The sequence below is a fragment of the Aspergillus stella-maris genome (assembly GCF_047715825.1).
Source record: "Aspergillus stella-maris strain CBS 113639 unplaced genomic scaffold BDV14scaffold_38, whole genome shotgun sequence".
NCBI classification, from domain to species: domain Eukaryota; kingdom Fungi; phylum Ascomycota; class Eurotiomycetes; order Eurotiales; family Aspergillaceae; genus Aspergillus; species Aspergillus stella-maris.
The window spans coordinates 186,203-210,087 of record NW_027396832.1 but is presented as its reverse complement, the minus strand read 5'-3'; the positions used below and the strand labels follow the sequence as shown (position 1 = coordinate 210,087).

Genomic DNA, 23,885 nt, shown 5'->3' with positions numbered 1-23,885 from the left:
CTCAGGTCCGATAACACCAAAATAGAAAAAGACAGCAACAATGTCGAAGACCCTGTTCACTCCTGATGATATGTTCCTCCCTCTTTCTCCTAGCCGGTAGACTTGTTGTATTGACTTGGACGAATTGGCGATGGAAGTTTTGAACCGATACCAGGCGCACGACACTCGCTCGACGAGATAGAACCAACGGAGACCGAAAAAATAAATCACAGCAGCGATGAAATAAGATACTCACCTCTAATCCTGCAGCCCTTCACCAGGAACGCAGCGGCAAGGGTTGTCGTGAGGTTGTCGGGGAGTTGAGTGCTTGTCGTCGGCGATCGTGGAATCCGTGTGTGTCTTTCGCTTGTCGAAGTTGCCCTATTTTCGTGGGCGCTAGCCGCTTTAGGTCGGGTGGAGATCCCGTGACCTCGTCTACGCTTTGCTGCTTTGGGGTAGTTGTGCCTGATATTAATGCCTGAGATTCGAGGCTAGATGCCTAGTTGTTCCGTTCCGATGGAGTATATCGCCGAGAGCCGCAAGGCATGTCTTTATCTGGATCTCTTTACCTAGCAGCGTATAATGCTAACCTCCACTTACTGCTTAGGTTAAACCTGATATTGTATTGCAAATTCAACACAATATTTCAAAACAATGCTTCACTTTCTATCTCATCCTTTATAAAAGGACACCAAGCACAGTCAAATCACTAACACGCGGCACTTCCACCGCATCACAACAGACTTCTCCAACCTCAATTGAAAATTAACAACTTTCCAACCCGACATCATTGCCTGCAACCCCGGCGAAGCCTACACCAGAATTCTCCCAGAATCGGCCGTGCTTTCACGAGCGCGAGGCGATTCCAGACCCGCTCTTCCCGTTCTTCGTCAATAGCGAGCACGGACGAAAAAGCAAGCTCGCGTTCTTACTAGAACATAAATACTTCGGGCTTGGTAGGAGAATCAGGATATAGGATGGTTGGAATCTTCTCATGCCGTGCTAGAGTCTTGCCCTTTTCCTCGCCTTTATGTACCGATCAATAAACTCCATATCCTTTGGGCCCGCAGAGCAACCGAACAAGGGCATCTGCTTGAGTGCACGTCAAAGCGCTTGGGCGAGGTATTGGCTTTGCACCATACAACTAATAATCCAGGACAAACACTCGGGAAGACAAGCTCAATTGATAGATCAAGTGGCCCTGTGGGACTGCAAGAGAGTTCCATCGGACACCTGGAGAATCCTTAGTTATCGTCCATGCTCGAGATGACCCCATCGAGGTATTAGCATATCAGGTATTTTTTCAGTCTGCCATCCTCCCACATATACATATATATAGGTAGGCCCCTACACCACCATGGCCAGATATCATATATAAAGCGACAGCCCATCAAAGCCCCTTCTTCCCCTCCTTTTCAGCCTCAAGTTTCTTAACTTCCTCATCAACTCTCATCCAAGCCGGGAACCCCTCGACGAACCCAAGCACCATCCAAACAAACCACAGTCCCGAAAAAGCCTCAACATTATACTTCCTCAATCTCTGCCAATAAAGCAAAACCGCAGCCTCAAACCCGTGCGCAAGCGCAAGAGCCCACCAAAGCAAACCACCCCATTTCAACCCCCACCCCGTAAAACCAGGCCAGGTTTTAAGTCCCAATGTCTCATACACAAGAGACCCCGGAAGCAGATTCTCCGAACGAGAAAAGACAACGAATACACCCAGGCAAAGCAAGAAGCCAACCCACTGCCCGCCCTTCGGCGGGATGTACCGATCGATCTTCACATCTGATAGGCCCAGTCTCGTTAGAGCTTCATTGTGCATCGCTACCACGCGGCCTCGCGTCTCGGAGAGGGACTTCAGTGGTGGGTCGAAGGGGATGGTATATCTCGTTCCTTGCGCGGAAATCACCATGTCTGTTGTCCGGATATCTTCGAGGACTGGGGCCTGCGCGCCGTGTTTCGAGACGGAGAGGTATGCGCGGAGATATAGGGAGAGGGAGCGCGTGTGGTCGTTGTTCATGTGGGAGATTATGAAGGGCTTGCGGGAGGAGTCGGTGGCTGTTGAGGCGGACATTTTGCGTTTGGTGCGGCGGGATTGGTGCCGGTTGGTGATGTAGGTGGGATAGATGGTTGATGGTCGGGGATTTGGATGAGAAGGGAAGGAGAGGTGAAGGGTTGGTTCTGGTTCTGGGAAAGGGGTCGGAGGTTGACGTGGAAAGCTTGTGCGAGTGTAACTCGAAGACTGGTTCAGGGAGCCGTTGGGATCCGGACTGGAACTGCTCGCAATGATGAAACTTTCTTGCGGCCGGAAGGGCCTCGGTCCCGTGGGTGCATTGGGTGCGGGCTGCGTGGTCGCCATGTGCTCCACTATCCAGCTACATAGATGACAAATTCAGATTTATGAAGAACTTATCAAGCATTTCAATTCGAATAACGCTCTAAACAGTTACATCAACAAAGAAAAAAGGAACTTCAGATCATAAAGCATTAATCAATGAAATGAGACTGATGCCAGGATACGGAAACCCAAACCCCAACGGCCATCCTTCTTCAATTCAGCATTAACAGCGATAGTATATACTTTAGCACGCAAATCATAACTCGTCGAAAGGACAGGACGGGACGGACTTCGATTCGATCGTTGGGTTAACCACGGCGGTAGCGGTGTGGCCTCGACGTCTCGAGCATCGCGATGCTTATGTTTAAGCACTGTTGTCGCGTTCGTTAACTCCTATACAAGATTGGCAGGTAATTCAAACGGCAGTTCCAGTAATATCCACCATTATATATCTCCGAACCACGGGAGAACAAACAGGGGAACCAGCAGAAGGAAGGAGCAGGGGGAACAAAAAACTTACAGAAGCGCCAGCGTCAAATCACCATGGATCCTCGCCTTAAGCTCAACTTCGATATCCAAATTCACGTCCAGCTTCAGCTTCAGTCCATCCTGGTCGTCGATGGTCTTCTTGCCCTCTGCGCGGCCGATCGACCCGTTGTCGATCTTGGGCGGCGGCGGCGCGGGCTGGTCTTTGCTGCTTATTGTTTGCCCGCCGCGGTTGTACTGCTGCATTGCTTGGCCGGAGTCTTCTTCGTCTGAATAGTCGTCGTCATATTCGTCGGAGTAGTCATCGTCGTCATACTCATCGTCATACTCGTCGGAGTAGTCGTCTTCTTGGGGAGGGCCGCGACGTTGTTGAGGCTTCTGGTCGTCTTGGGGCTCTTCCTTGACAGGGTTTTGTTGTTTTTCGGACATTGTGAAGGGTTACTGAGTGTGTAGTGTGGTGGAGAGGTTGTTGTGTTGGAGAAGGATGGTAAGGGAAGTATAGAGTAGGATGCAGGGTAGGTGTTCGTCAGACTACAGCAGCAGAACAACAATAAAAGAGAAAATCAAATGACATAAAACCCAGTAGTCTAGAACAGCCAGCACAGAGTATATTAACCAAAACCAAAATAGCAATCGTCAACATCTCGCCTGCACAAGGAGACCCCGATGACTTCAGTGGTGCAGTGCTACAGGGTAAGCCCAGCAGCCCCTACGTCACATCCACAACACACCGATCCTGGAGATCAACAACCCCATGCAATAATGCACTGGAGACTGCACAATACATCATCAATCATCAGACAGAGTTCTTAGCTGCTTAGCATATGCATGTATAATAGCACAGGTCAATTAATTACTGCCTAACCAGCATCAGCAGCCATCCAGCTAGCCACTGGACTGACTGGACCCGATGACACCATCCCGCATAATATCGTCATACCTCATTTCCTCCAGGAAGTAATACCAGCCCTCTGATCTCCGATAATCCCCGTCCCTGAATAATGAACCAGAGACCAAAAAAGGAGATAACGCGTGTAAAAGCACCGACCCAGGGATCCGCCCGTCAGATCTCAGGAGAGACCAAGTTTGGGACACCGGCCGAAGTACCAGAGTCCATGCTCCATACCGGAGAATTTACCAACTCTACCTGAATCGTGGCGAGTGGTGTCTAAAATTAACCAACCAGGCACTGAGCTGCTCCGGTAGCGAGGGTTGAATCAAGTAAGATGGAAACAATGTGGTCTGTGGTTAAGGCTGTGATTGGACGACACTACATCGATTAAACAAGATTTGCAACGGCGTTACACAGGATGGAGTAGCTCCAATTAATTAATGCATTTTATTTGAGAATATATCTTCTCCTTATGGAGAGATTGATGGAGTCTCGGCCGGCACAACGGTCTGACTTCTGACAATCCCTGCCGGGGTAGACGTCACACTCGCAGGATTGTCCAGCCCACTTTCATCATACCTCGATGCTAGCGCTGCTCTCCATGCTCGATTATGAGCTATACCGGGACGGCGATGGATGCGATGACGCTACACCCACCCTGCCCTGCCCTGCCACTGTGAAGTAATTCTTATTAACACCTGCAGGATGCAGCTGCAGACGGTTATAAATAATATATTCGCGGATCGAGCAATCTATTCCCGTTCCCTGCCTAGACTTGATCATTTGACATTTCACTACTAGCACCACCTACGTATATACCCAACCTACCTTACCTACCCCATCTTATCTTTTTCTATCTTGCATATATACACCTCTATACCCCAACACTTGACACAACTCCCTCATAATGTCCGACTCAAACCCCCAATCCCCAAACCCAAAGGAAGAGTCCTCAGACAACGACACCCCCAACCAACAGCGCCAGCCCGCCCCCGAGCAAGACGCCGACCCAAACAAGAAGCAGCAGCAACAAAACGACTCAGACACAGAAGACATCGACCGCCCCGAACCAGAAATGGAGCGCCAACCACAGCAGCAGCGCCGACCCCGCCGTCAAGGCCGTCAGCAGCAGGGCCAGCGCCGCCCACGCCGCGGCCAACAACAATCCGGTGATGATGGACCCCTAGGTGGTCTTGGAGGCGTCGACCAAGCCGGCGACCTGGTGCAGAACACAGCCGGGAACGCAGTTAACGGTGTAACGGGCAGCGCGGGCAAGGCCGTTGGCGGTGTCCTTGGTGGTGGGAAGGGACAGGGAGAGGAAGAAGGCGGTGGTGAAGAGAAGGGCGGATCCGATGAGCAGTTGAGGCTGCGACTAGATCTGAACTTGGATATTGAGGTCCAACTTAAGGCGAAGATCCATGGTGATTTGACGCTGGGTTTGTTGTATGTGCTTCCTTGGTTTCCTTTCCAGCCTGTGAACGTGACTTGGGTAGATATGCTGACTGACTGATTAGGAATTAGTGCATGATGCGTTGAATGCTTCGGTGGCCGTGTTTGTATGGCCTGGATGGCCAACGGTTCGTCTTGCTGCGAGGTGCTGCTTGATGCATGCCCATGCGAGCTGCGTCATCATCACAGACGCCGACACGACACCGACACCGATACCTTCCCTCACGACTCTACGTCCCATATACAACTGCTTTTGACTTACGATGACTGTGCTTGACGCCAGTCAATGATGTCGACACGAATTGCGTTTCATTTGAATTCGGCTTCTTTGCTTGTTTACCTATCTTGCGGTGGGTTGATCTAGATCCGTTTGCGAGATCGCTCTATTCTTATCTCAAAGTGCCTTTTCCTTTCTGTTTCCGTTTAATAGGCGAGCCATTTCTATCTCATAATTGCATTGCTTGTAATCTATGAAAATGGATCAATGAATAATTCAGACGCAAAAAAGAAAACCTCCCAAAGCTTTGTAGTCTACAGAGTATCCAGTAGTAGTATCCACAAAACAACTCAGCTCTCGAATCCAAGATCTGGCATATGTACGCGTACAGCTGAACTCAATCAGCGCTAATTCATCTAGTATCTGCAGAAGCCAAAAGCAATAGACAAAGCAAAAGCAAAAGCACAAGCAAATGGAATCTATAGCCCAGCGACCCGCATCAGCCCGTAGCCGAGCGTGACAATCACTGCAAATGACATCAGACTGGCGGGGATGCCCCGCGTCAAAAAGTGCCGCACTTGCAAGTAGCGCTGGCCCGTCTGCGGCACCTCCGTCATAATGGCGGCTAGAACATTGTTAGTCTCGGTCTCAGTCTTACAGCGCTAAACCAGTCATGGGGCATGGGAACAGGGGACGGGGGACGGGGCAACATACTCATATTTGGGAAACCACTCGTAGGCAGAGCCATGGCCACTGAGCACATTAGTGCGCTGGCCATCACCAGGAGGTTGGGGTGTGGGTCGTCCATGCCCACGCCGATTTGTCGGACGAGGGGGAGGATGATCAGCGCTGCAACCGTATGCGAGATGAAGGTCGCAATGACCAGGATCAGTGCCGAAAAGACGATCAGGACGCCGTAGAGGCTGAACCCTTCCACTCTGTCGCGGATGCCTTCTGCGATGGTGTGTAACAGACCAGACGACGTCACGGCTTTTCCAAGGCATAAGCCACCGGCTGCGAGGATGATGATGGTCCAGAGGAAGTTGTTGAAGTCCTCCTTGTTCAGAATGCCGGTACCAAAGAATAGCACGATGGGGATGATGGCGATGACGCCCATATCTCCGAACACATGCTCGAGTTGGTGGCTGCCACACCATAGTCCAATTGTGGTTAGGGTGACAATGGTGATAAAGTATTGAATGCCGGTAAATTTATCCTTGACTGGACGGATGGGGACAATAGTAGTGTCTTTTCCCGGGCGGAACGTCACCAGCAAGAGCACCCAGACCAGCAAGATAGAAATGATGCAGACTGGAAGGGAGATGAAGAACCACGTTCCCCAGCTGATGCTTGGGTACATGTTTTGCAGGGCGATAATGTTCTGCGGAGAGGCAATTGGCGACGCTGCACCACCGACGTTCGCGGCGAGAGCGATTCCAAGGACTAGAGCACGAGCAAAGCTCGAGTCGGGTGCAAGGTTGCGCAGCAGGGGCTGCACTTGTTAGCTAAATTCACTAACGACGAGGATTTACTAACCTGAATAATCGAGTAGCAAAGAACCGGCGAGGCTACATTGCTGATCCACATGCTGAGGAACATGCTCACGAACATGTTAGTAAGTAGCACGATGCGGTGGTTAGACCCGGCCTTGCTCAGAACAAACATTGCCATTCGTCGAGCAATGTCGTACTTCGATAGCGCCGCAGCTATAGTAAACCCGCCTAAAAGCAGCATAATCACAGGGGTCCACATGGCGCTAAAGGCGGCGGAAGTAGCCTCCTTCGGGGCTAGGCGTTTGTATGGCTTCTCATCGGACTTCATGATACCGAGAAGCACGACAAGGAACGGAATGAGTAGAGACGTCACAAATAAAGGAATTACCTAAATCGTTAGCTTGTTCAAAATAGCCTGTACTTTGTACTTACCTCGGTAGCCCACAGTAAGCTCACGAAGACGAGCATCGCCAGACAATTCTGCTGCTCCGGCTTCTCCATAATAGGGACCGTGAGAAGTACAGCGAAAACAACTATCGTGGCCACAAGAGTCGCAAAGTTCGCGCTGCATAGCCAGGTCGGGAAACTGAATACACCAAGAGGTGTCCGGACTTCCTTGCTGGAAGTGGCTTGTTCATCACCCTGTCGGCGTGCTGTTGTAGGATCCGCGTCTCCTCCGAGGAGAGTCCGACGCAGACCGACATTAGCAGCTTGTGCCTTTCGTTCAATGCCAATCATTTCCCGCCAGACGGTGTTCCTCTCCCATACGACATGCTCTCTCAGATGCAAGCGGAGCTCGCGCTTGGCCAGGGATAGATCACCTGTCGTAGTGAGGTCTGCATACAGTTGCTCGATCTGATTGATGCGTCCCTCAACCTTTTCCATGGTCTCGTTGAGGAAAGGGTATTCGCGAGACACAACGGACCCGATGTACTGTCTGCGCAAGTCGCGGTCAATTGTCTTGTCGTACTTCTTCAAAGCCTTGGAGAATCCAGTCTTGTTCAACTGGATGTACGACTTGAGCCCGCAAACTGAGACGTATACCGCGATGATCCGCTTCTTCAGCGAAGCGGCTGAGTTGAAGAGGTCCATAAGCGTAGGATCGGTGAACTGCTCGTGCTGGGTTCCCCGTCGAGTAAGCGTCTGGCTTTGAAGGCCATATCTCGAGTCGGCCCAAATTGAACTTCGCATATCCTCCGTACGGTCGTCATCAGATGGCCCAAATTGGACGCTCTGTGATGCGCCCAGCGAGCGACGACGTGCAGTCAAAGGACGGTCTTCGTCGCTGTCCTCGTCGTCATCCGCAGCTGGCTCACTGGCCATGCTTCGGCGTCTTCCATTCTCTGAGCTAAAGTCGGCCGCATGCTCTTGTATGGAACCCGTGCTCACTCTCCTTCCTTTCGTCATGCTATCGTGCATCGGGTTCAGTTCAGCTCCGTCGGCCTTGGCCGCGTATTCTTCGGCGTCTCTCAGAACATCATCAACCTCCTCCAGTATTTCCGCTTCCTTTGCTCGGTAGAACGAGCATATCTTATCTAGCTCTCCGTCAAGAGCTTGCTGGAACGTCGCATCGGCATTTGGCGAATCGTTCAGTAAGGGAGCGTACTCGACGTCGACGCCTTGTTCATTCTGTTTGTGGGCTTGCTGCTCGAGAGTATATATTCTAGACAAAGTACCTGTTAGCTTTCCGCTGATTGAAGCTGTTCCACAAGCGCGGCACCCATGTGGTACATTCCGCGGGTTCATCGACGAAACGGTGAACTGCGGCTGTAGCGGTGCAAGTAGCCGTTCGGGGAATTCCTGACATACAATTTCTTGAGGTTGCTGTAGGCAATATAATATGCACTCCAGTCCGGAACAGCATTAAACTGAATGCTGTGCGAGAACTTCATCTTGGAGGTTGCGTCACTATCCTTCGGCTTCGCGGAGCTGCGGCGGAGAGCTTCTACCCAGTAGCGAAACTCGATCGGTTTGCCCCAGCGAGGACGACTTGTTCCTAGAAGCTGTCGTAACTGATCTAGAGTATCGCGAGCAGCTTGTCGAGAGGGCGGAGATAGTTGAGAGCGTTGTGGTCTGAGCTCTTGGAGAAGATTGCGTGGGGGCCTGGAGGTAGGCGGCGAGGCGGGAGTCGGATACTCAACGAGCTCGATGTCGGTGTCTTGTGAGGGCGAGATCACGCCGTTGTTGTTAGTGGAGGCACTCGTCGCAGAAGCGAAGCGTGCCGCACCTGGTCTACCTGCATTCGACGACACGTTGTGCGGAGTGGTGGGCTATTCGCTGGTTCTCGGACGTTACAGCTGGAATAGTGGAGCTCGTCGCAGGACAGGAGCTCAGCAACAGGAGCTCGAGAATACTAGCTTAGGCTTGAACAAGGGGAAGCTAGACTGGTAAAGGTATATTATAAGGGCAGTGCACGCGGCAACAACGAAGCTGGGGGAATCTCTTTGCGTGTGAGCAGTCTCAGACTCGCGGGTTGCGGCTTGGATCTTGGATCTGGCCTCGGCGCACCGCCTACGATCCTCTGCACGCGCACCTGATGGCTCGGCACTAATACTCTGGGCAGTGGTCAGATCCAAGAACAGTGGTGCTACAAAAATCACTGAAGTTATAGAAAACATGTAATCAACGATCTAGGCACCTTGGAGGCTTATTAGAGTGAATTTGGAGTGCACAAAATGAGTGACATCAACGACCTACACATCTCTGCCAACAACAGCCTACTAGATAGGAGACTATAGCTGCAGCTAGGCATTATGTATTCCGAGATTTGGATCTTTACTCAGAGCTCTTATAGTAGGAGACGAATGAGACTGTCCCTGCATATGACCATATTAGGAAGCAATATGAAGACCAGAAGAGTATGCCCCACAAACTTGTAAAGAAACAGAAAAAATTGCTCTAAATTTACATAACTGTTATACAATAGGAATCACTCATAAAACAAACCCAACAAGACCAATATGATTCATCTTAGAAGAAGTTCCCCCTCTTAGACTTAGCCTTAGCACCGATGTTCACTCTCGCCGCAATACCCATCTTATGAATACCCTCTCTCTTCTCCCAAACACCACTCCGTCCCTCCGCAACAGCAACAAGCTCGTTCGCAACACGCACCGCAAACTTACTATCCTTTCTCTTCTCAGACGCGGCGATAATCCAGCCGATGGCCGCCCTCCGTCTCTGACGCTCCGACAGGGCAACGGGGATCTGCACGGACTGACCACCACCCGCGATACCGGTTGCGTGGTGAAGCTTGATGAGGGGGGCGACGGAGTCGATGATGAGGGCTAGGTAGAGAATCGGGTTGAGGGGGAGTTGGGGGGCTGGTGGGCCGGGGAGGAGAGGACGGCGGGGGTTTATGGCGGGGGGTGGGGAGGAGCGGAGGTGGTCGAGGATGTAGGCCATGTTCTGTTCACATAAACCAAGGTTAGCTGAGCCCATTTCTCCAAGACTTCAATATATAGTAAGGTTGGATGTGAATTACCTTCTGAGCAATAGCCAATTTCCCATCCCACATCAGGTTCTTCGTGAACTGCTCAACAACACCCTCATATCTGTGTCTAAGGTGCTCCGAGCGCGGAATCGATGCCGGAGCAGGGTACTTCAGGCCCTCCGGAAGCATCGCCTCGGTCTCTTGCGTAACCTGGGAAATCATAGTCTGGAGAAGCGCAGCCTGCTCGGCGTCGGAGAGGGTGCTGGCGTCGGTGCCGGATCCAGCACCAGCACCAGCGCCAGCACCGGGGAGTCCTGCCTCAGGACCAGGCTGACCCGGCTGGTTCTGGTTCTGGTTCTCAAGTTGGTATCGGCGAGCGGATGTCGAGAAGGAGCGCTTGTTGCCGGCGTTCTTCATCTGGTCCTGGAAGACCTTGGGTGCATACTTCTGGCCTTCCTTGTCGCGGGCGAGGAGCTACACCATCAAACCAATTAACACAAGTCCAAATCAAACATCAAGAGAAAGAAGAGGGAAAGAAGGCGCCTACCTCCGAAACAGGCGTCCCTTGCTCGAGTTCCGGACTACTCGGCGTCCCACCGCACCAGTTCTCCTTATCCTTGTTCATAATCTTGTCGACTTCCGCAGCCTCCTCAGAGACATGAGGCATGGACTCAGCCTGGCGCTGGGCCTCCTCAAGTTCCTTCTTGCTCTTCCCATCGGAGTTCGAAGAGTTCCATCGCTGCTGGAATCGTGTGCATGGCGCAGGCGTGCTGCGGACGGCGGGGCGGAAAGCCGGGAGTGCCGAGCGGGCGGCAAAAAGGTTGAGTCTTGGTGGCATTTTGTATGTATGTGTGACTGTCTATTACTAGACGAATTGTGGTGGATTGGACTCAGCTTGCCGGGGACTCTGCGGTGATGTTTGAGTGATGTTCGGCGAACGTTTTTCCAGCGCTTAGTCAGCGACTTTCTCCTCTGCGCTATGCTGCCAAGAACTCGGCGTCAGGGTGAAATCATACGGAGAACGAGGCTAACTGGATATGGGAGTGCATACGAAGTACATGTTGAGTGTGGCTGGTGCTCTAGAATCAATGGATATAGTAATTTCTGATCAAAATTGGTATAAGGACGCAGAGCAGGTCAATCTACTTTTACACGAGACGTTTTCAGGGTCATACAAAGCACTGATGAGAGCAAACAAGCAATGGAGAACAACGTATAGCTAGTCGCTATAGTACATGGTACCTAACTGACCGGCAGTGCAAAGGGGATATAGCCGGCCCGTTTTACGTGGAACAAAAGTGTATGAAAATCAGAGAGTGTGGGTAGATTTTTGGGTAAATGAAAAACCAGCCGCCATGGTGTGTTTCTAGCGTACCGGAAGAAGAAAAGAGAAAACACGTATTCGAGACAAAGAGGGAGGAATGAGGTTCCACAAGCTCCAAAGACCGTTTACCGCACCTTCAATGCGGTAAAGAGCGCATCCTCGTCCACGCTGTCCGGGTAAACGTAGAAGGCAAGTGCAAGGATCAGATACATTCCCAAGCACAAGCAGCCTTCAAGGTAGTTGGACTTTCCGTCCTGAATGAGGAAAGTCACAACCAGTCCGGAGATGAAGAATGCGACGGTTTCGAAGATGTGGAAGTGGAGGGTCATGTCCACGTTCATGATCCATCCGAGAATAACAAGGGCAGGGGTGACGAAAAGCGCAATCTGGAGACTGCTTCCAATGGCGACTCCGATAGCGAGATCCATCTTGCCCTTGTAGGCGACCACAACTGCGGTAACGTGTTCCGCGGCATTTCCGACAATGGGAATCAGGATCAAACCGATGAAGGTGCGGCTCATGCCCGTCTTCTCGACAATGCTGTCAATGCTGCCGACCAAGTAGTCGGCGCAGATGGCAACAAGGACAGTCACAACGACCAACACGATTCCCGCAGCCCAAGGGCTGAGCAGATGCTCTTCCTCTTCAGCATGGCTCTCTCCGGTCTCAACATCGTTCACTTCGTTGTTCACTTCTTCGAACAGGTGGGCGTGCGAGCGGAGCTGGAAGAAGAGGTAGATGATGTAGAGAACGAGGAGGATGATCGCGGTCCAGTGCGACAAGAAAAGGATGTTCTCCAGCTTGCTGCTGGAACCGTCTTTGGCGGAGGAAAGGGAAGCGTAGAGCGTCGCGGGAATGATCAGGGAGGCGGATGAGACGGTCATCAAAGATGACATGGTTGACGCAACCGTAGTGTTGAACGACTGCTCAGGGTACTTGATACCACCAACCACGAAACAGCAGCCAAGGACGAGGAGGATGTTGGACAGAATGCTTCCGAGCATACTAGCCTGGACAACACGGATCTGGTTGTCCTTCAAGGCGATGATACTGACCTGTTGACCGAAACCGTTAGCTTTATAAAGCGCATTAAAATTATAAAACGTACAATCAATTCAACGGCATTTCCAAAAGTCGCATTCATCAAGCCACCCAAAGCCTGGCCCAAAGTCGCGGCCAATTCCTCCGTCGCAAAACTCAGCAACGAAGCAAGCGGAACAATAGCCAAGAAGTTCATAGTGAAAACGACAGTGCTGTTCAATTTCAGCGCACCGGCAACAATTCCAATTGGCACAAAGACAAGAAGGATGTTGACATAGTCGCGCGTAAGAGTCGCCCAGGTTAAGCGCACGGCTTGCGACGGCCAGTTAGTCCAGTGGTCCTCGCGCTTGTGCTGCGCCGAGTTTCCACGATGGCTGTCGAGCAGGCCTTCGCGCTCATTCGGCTCATGGAGGCCATTGGTATTTGAGAGGTTGGAAGACATTTTTTTTGGAGGTCCAAAGCTGTGTCTTCGGAAACTAGAAAAGATACTTCGTGACAATGAAGCTGTTCGGGGTTGCGGTGGTGTTAGCTAGCTAGCTCACGGCGGTCCTATGGCAGGTTGAGACTCAGAGAATCCGGCTGAGGCTGATCTGCTCATTAAATATGGGGATAGAAGAGAAAGAGAAAGGAGAGGAAGAAAGGGTAGAGAGTAAAGGCGAAACAATTCGATCAAAGGAATGTGATCCAACACTGAAAGAAACCAGCAGTGTGTGGATCCCGAGATGGAAGAGAGCAGACAAAAGAGGAGACAGATGTCAAATGATATAGAAGAGATTCAATGAAAGAGGGGAAAGATCAATCGGCAAAGATTGATGGTTGATGGAGGAAGAAGGTTGAAGGAGGAGAGACTGGGAACTGGACTGGGAGCACTTACACATTGGGGAAGCCACGGCCTGGTCTTGGGCTTGGTCTCCGGTCTTGGTCTTGTGCTCGGGTGACAGGGCCGGGAGCAGAAAGCAGAGTTCAAACTTCAAACAGGAGCAGTGGTAGCACGAGAGATTAATTGCTCCTCCGATGAATCAGGGTCTCTTGGGTGGATGAAGTAGTGGGAGGGTGCCGTGGTTGCTATGTGATGTGGCTGGGGGTCTGACTTCATCTGAGGGCTAGTCGAATCCTATTGGCTGTGCCAGTCAGTCAAGACGAAGCTACTGTGCACAGCCTCAGCCGATCGGGATAACCCACCAGCAAAATTGCATTGCAGATGCAGATGCCAGAAGGCCTGCTTGTCTATGCACTGCCACAAAATATACGATATCTATCTCGTATCTGGATGAAGCTGCATCTGCCCCCAAAGCTAAAGGCCAAAATGCTCATTCAAGCATTGACACCTGATAAGTTAGGTAGGGATGATCCAGGGTACTATTCGTCCGCTTGGCTCGTCACCCACGCTAACTACAAATCGACTAGCGTCTTCGTACTTTTGACTGACTCGGGCTCTGACAGGAAGTGGCTTGGAGGTGACAACGCAGACTTCATGTCTTAAGAAATACCTCATCTTTTGTCAAGGTTCATCAGCGACTCCAGCTCAGCCGCTTCTTACCCCGTTGTGTGCTGTACAGCCTCAAAAATGAGGTTTTTGTGACGATGGTAGATGTATATACTGGACGCGCAAACCACACTCGTGCCTGACGTCAGCCCCTACGTGTCTCTGGGCCATGAACTCGGCGAACCTCAAGATTGAGATATTGATGGTAAAAAAGCAACCATAAGACCTTGAATAAAGGCGATGCTTCCTCCCGCGCAGTTAGTGACGCGCTGTCAGTTCAAGGCAATTCCAAGAGACGCCTGAGAAAGAAGAATGATCAAGAAAATGGTCTCTCAGAAGCACCATTGCTCCCCGCAAGAAACAGTGACTATGTGATGTGCAGCTGATGATACAAGGATCAAGCACTAAGATTAGCTGGCTAGTAAGGTGGCACTACTGAAGCCAGGCAAGGCGACCTTTTGAATAGGCACTGTGTCAGCGTCTATACGCAAAAGGTCAGACAGATACGTGAGGTAACCGACATTACCCGGCAGTACCTGCTCTTCCAGGCCACTCAGGCATCCAGCCCCTCCAGCTCTGCTAGTGAACATCCGTCCACGCTGTATAGCTCAGCCCTGCGAGGCGGCTGGGGCTGACCGTGGACTGGCTCGAACCCAAACCATGGGGCACCCAGCACCCATGAATGCAACCGCTGGCATAAATTTGTGTAATCCATAGCCCTGGGAACATTCCCATGTACGGAACGTAGATATAGACAAGCAATGTATATTCAGCGAAGCTCAGACATAGGTATATGAACCATACTTTACTGTTTAAGCAATTTCTTGGAAGACATATACAGCTTCTGCCAGTCTCACCGTACTAGCGTATTTGAAACCCAAGCTAGAGAATCAACGATCATCGAAGGGGTTCGAACTGTGGCTCCGGTTTGATTTTCGCGTTGACTCTTGAGCACAGGACGGGGCCTACATTAAGGTACTAACGATGTAGTAGGTAGGCGGCATCTTGCTTGACCAAAATCGTCATTTCCTGTTCAACAACACCAACCTTACTTACAGAACCATACTTCTAAGCATAACATCAAAATGGAAGAAATCAGCTAAGCCAATGGAAAAATCCCACACACCGTACCGCGGCACTGTGATGCACATACCCAGAACCTAGGTGCCTATCGCATCCAAGCTTCCCGTCCTGTCATTTCACCCCCAATATTCTTGTACTCAACACAGCACCAGACAATGATCCACTTTTTACATTCAGCCCGGATGGTCTAGTGGTATGATTCTCGCTTTGGGTACCAGAATGGTTTACTATATGCGAGAGGCCCCGCGTTCGAACCGCGGTTCGGGCCTTGTTTTTTTATTTTTTATTTTTTTTTATTTTTTTTTATTCATCTTTTTACAAGGATCCTTCTGGGTTTTGGGGTTGTTTTAGTTGAGTTCAAGGTCAGGGTGTTTTAGTGCTCTGTTGATGCTCTGTTGTGGATTTTTTTCTTTCTTTTTGTATATGGCTTTTGCTTGAGGGGGTTTTGGGAGGTCCATGGTTTGGTTTGGTTTGGTACCTAGCTTGGGACGGGATTGTGAGTGGTATTAGGGGTATGGTCACGAGGGCCGTCCCATTGAATAGGCCCATATTGTAGACAACCCAAGGTATCAGATCCGTGTATATTGTATTGTATTGTGCTGTGAGGAGCTAGCTTAGCGAGTGTTTTCTAGCATCTATCTATCAACCCTTAGCCATACCCAGGCGAATGGCGCGAATGAATGATCCAGGCACACACAGACGCCCAGAGGCCCATGTATAGCCCCTTGTGACATTACCCAACAAAGCGACCGTAAACGTAAACGTAAACATGAAGAGAGGTATATAGTGAAATCGATCATAACTCGCCAGAAAATCAGGAAAAGATAAAAGAATACGAAGATCTAAGCAGCTGACCCACCACCAAGTCCTATACACGAATTAGCACCTCGCCGTTCCTCACACGTTCCAAACTCAAGCAGAATCAAGGGAGGAGGGAGTCACTCACCAGCAGCAAAAGCCAAATACCAAGTCCGACTTGCACCACCATCAATCCAGCCATAGTCAAAGTTAGGCTGGGTGAAAAAGCGCCAGGACGCGGCGGGGTCAATGAGCGCGAGGTTCGCGTAGAGGACGCCCTTCCAGCCACCTTGGACGGACTCCGCGGGGGCGGCGGCGTTAGAGGCGAACATGGCGTTCCATTCTTCGCGGACGAAGTTCTGGCTGCGGATGTAGGGGGATGTTGGGAGGAGGGGGAGCATGTGGATTCTACGGTTATCAATTAATCAGTAGGCCATCTTAGTAAGGGATGGGCAAGGGGGAGTCGTGGACGCACCCTTGAATGTATTCGAGATTAGCGCCGAAGTAGGTCGTGTGGTCGATTTTGTTTTCAAAGAGCTGGAGTGATCTGTTAGTGCTTGCGTGAAGCATTAGGGAACTTGTTACTTACAATGCCAGTAACCTTGTTGCCAATAAAGTTAGGCGGGTGGTTGACATTGTTGCTCTCCATGAGGAAGTAGTTGGTGAAGCTTCGACGGAGAACACCAAGCATGAGGTTACCGCGTGCCTCCATGCTGGCGTCGCCAATAGTCTTACCCCACATCTTAAGGGCATAGGCATACATCATGTCCTCAGACGAGGACTCCTGATCTTTGCCATCGAACGACTCATAGAGACCCTTGGCCCAGGAGTGTCCATGGTACCAGTCGAAGCCGCGCGAGAAGGGGAAGAGCGGGTCATTGGTCGCTGCATTTCCAGAATCACGGACGAGCATGTTGACCCAGTCGCGGTTCGCGGCGATCCAGCTGGGGTCAAGGGCACCGATGATGGCTGCCGCGTGAATAAAGTACCCGTAGTGGAAGTGGTGGTCGTTGTACAGGGTGTTTCCAAAGTCAGCGCCGCTGTCACCGCCATAGCTGGCCGAGGAGACGACACCCTTCCAGACGTTGTCGTAAACAAGGGGGAACTGCTGCCTGTTCTCTGCAAAGCGGGCAAAGGCAGACTTGAGTCTGGTGAGAGCTGGACCTGCGCTGCTGGTGTCACCGAGGAGGGTGTGAACGGTGTAGATGATTGTCGCAAACTTGCTGAGGGCTTTGCCGCTAAAGTACATGCTGTTGAGGTTGGACTGGGCGTCCATGTCCTGTTGAAGCTCTGACAAAGCAACATCACGAATCGTGGCTTGGGCTGCGGAGCTCAACGGAGGAGAGCTGTCGGAGGCAAGGACCCAGGGTGCGAAACCGATATTTGTTGGCAGGTTGGGCTCGTTCATGGTCCAGGTCTCGCCAATCACGGCTCTGGCAAGGCCCTTTGTGGTTGTTCGGAGAGTGATGTTGACGGCGCGGCCCCTAGTTTGCTCGTCGAATGCTGAAACATGGTGAGGCAGAGCATACATCATCAGAGGTGTGCTCTGGCTGTCCTTTCCAGACTTGCCCCAAGCAAGGCGGTATGTACCGCTCTGACCGTTAACTGCACCAGATACAGTAGCGTTGACAGCGTAAACACCGGACGAGTTGTCGAAAAGGCTCTCACCAGCGGATCCTGACGGGTTCTTCGCGACTTGAATGGTACCAGACCATCCGCTAGGTCCACGAAGGTCGGTGCTTGAGACCAACTGCAAGCCAGGGTCCTGGCCATTGTTAGGAGTGGCGTAAATGAGCCAGACAGCACCATCCTCGAGAGTCGCACGGTACTTGAAAATACCAGCGCGGGGCGAGGTAACAGTTACCACTTCGCGGAAGTGAACACCACTCTGGAGGACTGGTTGCAGCTGGGTGTAGACACCAGTGACAAATGCCATACCCTGGAGCATAGGAAGTGTAAGCCTGTTATTCGACCCAGCCTGTGGCCTCAAGACAGCATCCGCGGAGAATGGCAAGAAGTTCTCAGCAGTGAGAGTTGTCGCCTGGCCGAGTTCAGTAGCTGAAAAGATGATAGACTGAATACCGATGGGGTTGATATAGTATGCAGCTGGGCTTCCCGGAATCTTATCGTTCTGCGGACCGAATGCAATCAGGTTTGCTTCAGTGTGCGAGACAGCCATGCCATAGCTGGTCAGGTTTCCGCTTCCTTTAGACCACGCCAAGGTGTAGGGGTGAGTAAAGGTTGCATTAGTCTGACTTCCTAGGAAGAGGGCACTGTGGAACTTGTTTGTCTCGATGGGACCCGAGGCATTCTGTTGCTGTTAGCACTAGTGGCAGATCAATCCATGAAACACCTACAATTCCTCTTTTCTGGACCGGGTGGTCATCACGGGAGGTGATAGCTCCAGGAATGGGCCCAGTCCCAACTCCCACAAAGGCGTCTTGGTTGGCAGCCATGGTACCTTGAGCAACTTCTGTAGTAGATGTAGTCGCTGTGGATGTGCTTTGCGAGGCAGAAGTCTGGAAAGTGCTAGACTCGACAGGGTTCTCTTGAGCACTGCTTGGCTCTGATGGTGTGCTAGACGACGGCAGTACAGTAGTAGACGCTTCAATTGCACTGTGGGTAGCCGGCTCAGTGGCAGCAGTGCTTGGCGGTTGGACAGTTGAGGATGTGGTGGGAGGAAGCACAGGAGCTGACGTGACTGGTGGCTGTGCTGGGATTCCCTCTGCTTTGTTGGGATTCAGTAGCCAGTCGATCAAGTTTTCAGGCTGTCCCAAAGTGTCAATGAGACCGTCCAGAAGAGTATACTCTGCCGGTTCTTCGCTAGTTGGGGTGGGCGTGGAAGTGGCGCTCTGGAACTGCAACTCGCGGCCTTCGCGTTCAAGTGCCGTAGGATAGAACTATTCTGTTAGACAAGTCACAGCTGGTAGTCGGGGTACTTACACCTTCAGTCTGGGGTGGCAGCAGTCTTGCGCCCTGGATGACGGGTGGGTACTGGGTACTTTCGGGCACACTGGTGGGTTGGCTCGGGGCTGGAGCAGCGTATACTGTCTTTGCCGCGAGAAGCCATATTAGCATGCTTGGAAAGCCTTTTCTGGATGTTGCCCCCATATTGGCGGATTACGAAGCCAGAAGCCAAAAATCTGAGAACAAAAATCGATGCAGAGAACAGTCTCCCAGATATCCGTTTCAATCAAGGCCGAACAGAACAAAATCCCATTTGAACAATCTGCGGCACTTCTCGGTGGCAGCGATTGGAAAGATGGCGATATATATCAAAAAGCAGCGAGTCGAAGAGATAATATTTCAAGACAGACAACGTGCAAAAAGAGCGTGACGGCAACAGTGACGGCCAACCCAGGTCCAGTGAAGAAACGACAGCAGCAGCGGCTGAAAAGGAGGGAAGCACAAGAAGAACGAGCGAAAAGGCTAACATGGTGAATAAGAGGGAAAAGCTCACCAGACCTAATTCACCCCGGATTCCAGACTCGTGTGATGAGAATCTGGCTAGCTTCAGGGAGTAACTCCGCCTAGGCAGGGAAGTATGCGCTGCTAGGCAATTCAGATGCGAGACGTATCACGAGAATGTGGATCTGAGCAGTAGTGAGTACAGAGTATGTTGGACAGACTCGAGGCCAAACAAAACGCGGTGGTGGTCACCAAGGGAAGAACAATGTAGGGCGGTTGGAATGTGGGTGCCCGTGGACCGTGACAGGATCGCGCACCACGAGTTAAATAGGGATTGGCGAGGAGAACTTACAATGGACGACTGATTCAACCTGCTGATGAGAATTGATGCTGTATATAAGCAACGTTGAAGGCAGAAGTAGAGGTGCTGTTGACGATGACGCAGGAAGAGGGACCAAAGGTGGAGCAGCGCAGGCAGCTAAAATATCCCCAGAATACGACTCTGCTCAACGCCAGACAAACTCTCCAAGACTGAACCCTCCATGACAAGAGTTTCCAAGAGGCGAGAAGGATTCACGAGGCCTGGATTAGGCTTCCGGATGGCCATTGTCAAGCCATCCTTGTTGCTGGGGATGAGGGCGTGAGGATACGTGCCGAAGCTTGGCACTGGCAGCCATGACGAATCGCTACCACGCACTCGAAGTTTAATTGCAGATGAAGGGGGAAATCATGGTCTTAAAGCCTCAGGAGAAAGCATGTGGTTGACGCGGGAGAGAGCATGGCAGGGATGGAGGAAGAATGAAGTTGTGCAAAGGTTGCAGTGGCTGTCGCGGGGAAGTCCACCAGACCTGGTCGCCGGACTTGACGTCTCCTCCGATCCAAATGACTCGGTATCGTGACACTATACTTCTATATTGTTTGTACCTAGATTCAATACTGACTCAGGGTTCCCGACAAATATGATACTATTCCTTTACTATTGCCCCTACTACCAATGTATATCGTGGGGTGGATATATATTGATGCCCTGGTGACTGCAGATCTATGGACTAGACATACCAAGTGTGCAAAATGTCAGTTGTACAGCGGAGACCAAGACTAAACATACCTACTGCACTGAATATCAAAAGACATGCAAATAATGTTCAACTGATTGCCTTGATCAAAGTCTCGAATATAGGTGGATGAATTTACTACGGAAAACGACCCCGATATGTCAAGGAACGGACGGGTGGCAACCCTCGAGACGGTGACAACCAAAGACGCTACTCGCTTTCTTCTGCCGTTGTCATTATTCGAATTGAGTTCATTTCCCTCTTACTCGAGACACCTCAAGTGACCTTTTACCTTGAATTGGAAGTTCTCAACCAGCAAGGCATAGTCCATAGGCAAAAATTAAGATCCTTCAATGGGGAAATCGCAATGTCTTCATAGCTGAAAACTGAGACACCCCGAGCAGACCATCTGGCGGTATCGGGACGGTGGCCTGGTGTTATCGGATCAGCAGGTTCTGAATCATGATATCCCCGCGCTGGCAGAACTGGGAACAGAGCATCCCCGCAGCAAAAGTACCTTGCCGTCGATTACCAATCTCATTCTAATCAAATGTCCTAGCCAGCTTGGCCGAATAATAAGATAACATCCCGTTGTTCTACTACAGAGAATATCCCCCGTGATGCCACAAAAGGAAAGTCGGCAAGGTCCCGAAATCCGGAGAGACGTGGACCGGGAAAGCAACGGGGAAGCACAGGGCAGGCTCGGCGGGGGGTATTCGGTCGGCGGGGAAGAGAATGCAGCCCTGATCTCATTGGATCAAGAAAGTAAACGACCTCTTTTAACCGAGCGAGAGGAAGTTGTCGGGATCGGTTGCGGGTGAAGGTCGGGATATCAGCAAATAAAAAGACCAGAAATCTCTTCCCTGCCCCGGGATGCCCCCACGACTTGTTCCCCCCCGTGTCCCCCCACGCCCCCGAGTTGTAACCCCCACGCCCGCACGCTCCACCATTTTATACAATCTTCACCATGAACTGGGGCACACATGACATGCCAGGCCATCATACACGGCCGCCAACCTTTCAGCCGGGAGACCGCTTTGCCGAGACGCCGTAGAGACCGCTACATCGTTGGCTCTGCATGCCGACCTTGGTCCCGGCGTAGTCTCCCCATACGGTAGCCGGTCCACTTTAGCTGCTGCTGTCTCCGCTTGATGCGTTGGATGTTGAGAAGACTGGAACTGGGGAAACCGGACCGGGGTTTGACTGGCAAGTGACGGACAAGTCCCGACCAGGACCTGCTTGCTCTAGGAAACAAATAAATTCGACCCCCGTACCCCATACCCCAGAGAAAAGACTCCCTCCCACTCTCATCCCACTTTTCTTCTCCCCCCCTCCTAGGTATCTACCTGACCAAGGGCTCACCACCATGGCCGACGACATCAAGCCCGGCTCGGACGCCGCGCAAATCGAGAAGCCCACCATTGAAACAATGGAGGGCTCCTTCACCCCCGGCACATTAAGTGACCCCGCACACCGCGCAAAAGTCGAAAAGAGCATGAAGCGTAAGCTCGACGCGCGCTGCTCGCTCTTCGTCCTCATCTACATCATGAACTATCTCGACCGGAACAACATGGCCGCTGCGCGGCTTAAGGGTCTTCAGCAGGATCTAGACATGAACTACGACGAGTACGCTACGTGCTTGAGTATTCTTTATGTCGGATATATCCTGATGCAAGTGCCGTCTAATATCTTCATCAACCGCATTTCGCGGCCGAGTATCTACATTTCTATTGTCATGCTCCTTTGGGGGCTTGTCTCGACGCTCTCGGGTGTCGTGCATAATTTCTCGGGCATGGTTGCGATTCGGTTCTTCTTGGGGTTTGTGGAGGCTGCTTTCTTGCCTGGTGCTCTTATGATTTTGTCCAAGTGATATACCCGCCGGGAATTGACGAAGCGGAATGCCATCCTGTTCTGCGGAAACCTCATTTCGAACGCCTTCTCTGCTCTTGTTGGTGCTGGTGTGCTTTCGAACATGCAGGGGTCTCTGGGGCATGCTGCCTGGCGGTGGCTTTTCTGGAGTACGTCCAACCCTACCCTAATCTCTTTATTACCATCATATACTAACAAGTGCATTCTAGTTGAAGGAGCGGCGACAATGTTCATCGCCATCCTTGCAGGCTTCATCCTGCCCGATCTCCCAACCAACACGCGTGGCTTCACAAATGAAGAACTCGAAGTCGCTCAGCTCCGCATGACTGAAGACGTTGGCGCCGCCGACGTCGACGCCGAAGACCAAGGACCCTGGGACGGTCTGTTCATGGCGCTGAAGGACATCAAGATCTATATCATGATGATCACATTCACGGCTTACGTCGTTGGTCTTTCATTCAATGCTTTCTTCGTATGTCCCTCCTCCTCCTTTCCCCTCCACAAGTCTTTACTAACAGACGATGTGATGCAGCCTTCATTAACCGAAACACTCGGCTTCGAATACGTCCCTACCCTCCTCATGTCCGCACCCCCCTGGGTCTTCTCCTGCTTCTTCTCCCTCTGCGTAGCATGGAGTTCAGACCGGTACCAGGAGAAATTCTGGCACATTGTCGGCCCCATCCTCATCGGGCTAGTCGGGTTCATTATATCCATGTCAACCCTCAACGTCGCAGCCCGCTACGTAGCCCTCTTCTTGCAAGCCTCCTCCTACGCAGGCTTCATCGTCTTCTACTCGTGGATTAGTACATCCTTCCCTCGCCCGCCCGCAAAGCGAGCCGTCGCAATCGCGCTCATCAACGCGTTTAGTCAGCTGGGTAATGTCGCGGGTAGCTATGTGTGGGATTTGAGCGATAATGGGTACAGGAAGAGTTATGGGATTGTTACGGCTATGTTTGGGGTTACGATTGTTGGGTGTTTGATCTTCAAGTTTGTGCTTGAGGGGTTGAATAGGGAGTTGGCGGAGGCGGAGGTTGCGGATGTTGCGAGTGCTGGACGGGAGGATGTTGATGGGGATGAGGCGCTGAGGATGCAGAAGGGGTTCAGGTATTTGGTTTAGAGGATCCAGTCAACTTGGCTGGCTGTGTAGAGGAAGAGGGTAATCGCCTGACTTCAGTACATCTGGGCACTGTTAAACATTGGGTATATCTATATCATGTCATGACTATGACTATCATGCATCACGAACATACACGCGCACAACCACCATCAGTGTGCCCTGGAACGAAATATGAGACAAAAGCTTTTTTTGCTCCCTACATAAGTGATAGCCATATATTGCGTTGACAGCGGTAACCTAAACAGCAAGATTGGAAGGAGCGATCAGAATCAGGTACTGGCGCTCTTTCCCCCGGAATCTAGTCCAGACAGGTCATGATCGCTCCTTTCTTTCTGTAAGAATCAGCTAGGTAGCCGGTCGCTCCTGCCTTAACCTACAAGCTACCCCTCGCGATCGAGGAAGGAACGACCGAGATTT

The 23,885-nt window shown here is 51.4% G+C and overlaps 7 protein-coding genes and 1 non-coding gene across 8 annotated transcripts; 3 read left to right on the top strand and 5 right to left on the bottom strand.

The window, feature by feature from the left end:
• Positions 1–1,309: 1,309 nt before the first annotated feature.
• BDV14DRAFT_82842 (DUF2470 domain-containing protein) lies at positions 1,310–2,585 on the bottom strand. The gene has a single exon (XM_073777623.1). It carries the CDS (start codon positions 2,336–2,338, stop codon positions 1,370–1,372), a length of 969 nt encoding a protein of 322 aa, XP_073626770.1. The 5' UTR covers positions 2,339–2,585; the 3' UTR covers positions 1,310–1,369.
• A 248-nt stretch (positions 2,586–2,833) lies between these two features.
• BDV14DRAFT_201531 (uncharacterized protein) lies at positions 2,834–3,232 on the bottom strand (the record flags this gene model as incomplete). Its single annotated transcript, XM_073773783.1, has 1 exon — positions 2,834–3,232. One exon carries the CDS (start codon positions 3,230–3,232, stop codon positions 2,834–2,836), a length of 399 nt encoding a protein of 132 aa, XP_073626769.1.
• Positions 3,233–4,387: 1,155 nt separating this feature from the next.
• On the top strand, positions 4,388–5,646 carry BDV14DRAFT_176008 (uncharacterized protein). The gene is made up of 2 exons (XM_073769179.1): positions 4,388–5,138; positions 5,210–5,646. The coding sequence occupies exons 1-2, from the start codon at positions 4,603–4,605 to the stop codon at positions 5,214–5,216; spliced, it is 543 nt and encodes a 180-aa protein (XP_073626768.1). The 5' UTR covers positions 4,388–4,602; the 3' UTR covers positions 5,217–5,646.
• Positions 5,647–5,653: 7 nt separating this feature from the next.
• On the bottom strand, positions 5,654–11,125 carry BDV14DRAFT_209708 (putative plasma membrane phosphate transporter Pho87; the record flags this gene model as incomplete). The annotated part of the gene is made up of 8 exons (XM_073775714.1): positions 5,654–5,986; positions 6,076–6,853; positions 6,898–7,242; positions 7,287–8,517; positions 8,664–9,124; positions 9,873–10,262; positions 10,339–10,761; positions 10,835–11,125. The coding sequence occupies 8 exons, from the start codon at positions 11,123–11,125 to the stop codon at positions 5,841–5,843; spliced, it is 4,065 nt and encodes a 1,354-aa protein (XP_073626767.1). The 3' UTR covers positions 5,654–5,840.
• Positions 11,126–11,362: 237 nt separating this feature from the next.
• BDV14DRAFT_176002 (calcium/proton exchanger) lies at positions 11,363–13,719 on the bottom strand. The gene is made up of 2 exons (XM_073769178.1): positions 12,720–13,719; positions 11,363–12,666 (listed from the first exon to the last, which is right to left on the bottom strand). The coding sequence occupies exons 1-2, from the start codon at positions 13,092–13,094 to the stop codon at positions 11,737–11,739; spliced, it is 1,305 nt and encodes a 434-aa protein (XP_073626766.1). The 5' UTR covers positions 13,095–13,719; the 3' UTR covers positions 11,363–11,736.
• Positions 13,720–15,397: 1,678 nt separating this feature from the next.
• Positions 15,398–15,489, top strand: BDV14DRAFT_t97. The gene has a single exon. It is a non-coding gene; the product is annotated as a tRNA-Pro (tRNA).
• Positions 15,490–16,063: 574 nt separating this feature from the next.
• Positions 16,064–19,130, bottom strand: BDV14DRAFT_201527 (glucan endo-1,3-beta-D-glucosidase; the record flags this gene model as incomplete). The annotated part of the gene is made up of 6 exons (XM_073773782.1): positions 16,064–16,089; positions 16,168–16,427; positions 16,495–16,556; positions 16,609–18,330; positions 18,377–18,919; positions 18,963–19,130. The coding sequence occupies 6 exons, from the start codon at positions 19,128–19,130 to the stop codon at positions 16,064–16,066; spliced, it is 2,781 nt and encodes a 926-aa protein (XP_073626765.1).
• A 2,272-nt stretch (positions 19,131–21,402) lies between these two features.
• On the top strand, positions 21,403–23,468 carry BDV14DRAFT_209706 (major facilitator superfamily domain-containing protein; the record flags this gene model as incomplete). The annotated part of the gene is made up of 4 exons (XM_073775713.1): positions 21,403–22,304; positions 22,377–22,500; positions 22,561–22,823; positions 22,884–23,468. The coding sequence occupies exons 1-4, from the start codon at positions 21,849–21,851 to the stop codon at positions 23,466–23,468; spliced, it is 1,428 nt and encodes a 475-aa protein (XP_073626764.1). The 5' UTR covers positions 21,403–21,848.
• Between the last annotated feature and the right edge of the window lie 417 nt (positions 23,469–23,885).

Excerpts from the sequence above, each read along its gene's own strand:
- BDV14DRAFT_176002 (XM_073769178.1), bottom strand. The coding sequence starts at position 13,094 with ATGTCTTCCAACCTCTCAAATACCAATGGCCTCCATGAGCCGAATGAG. Across the intron at positions 12,667-12,719 it reads GAAATGCCGTTGAATTGATT|GTCAGTATCATCGCCTTGAA; the intron begins GTACGTTTTATA and ends TTCGGTCAACAG.
- BDV14DRAFT_82842 (XM_073777623.1), bottom strand. The coding sequence starts at position 2,338 with ATGGCGACCACGCAGCCCGCACCCAATGCACCCACGGGACCGAGGCCC.
- BDV14DRAFT_176008 (XM_073769179.1), top strand. The coding sequence starts at position 4,603 with ATGTCCGACTCAAACCCCCAATCCCCAAACCCAAAGGAAGAGTCCTCA.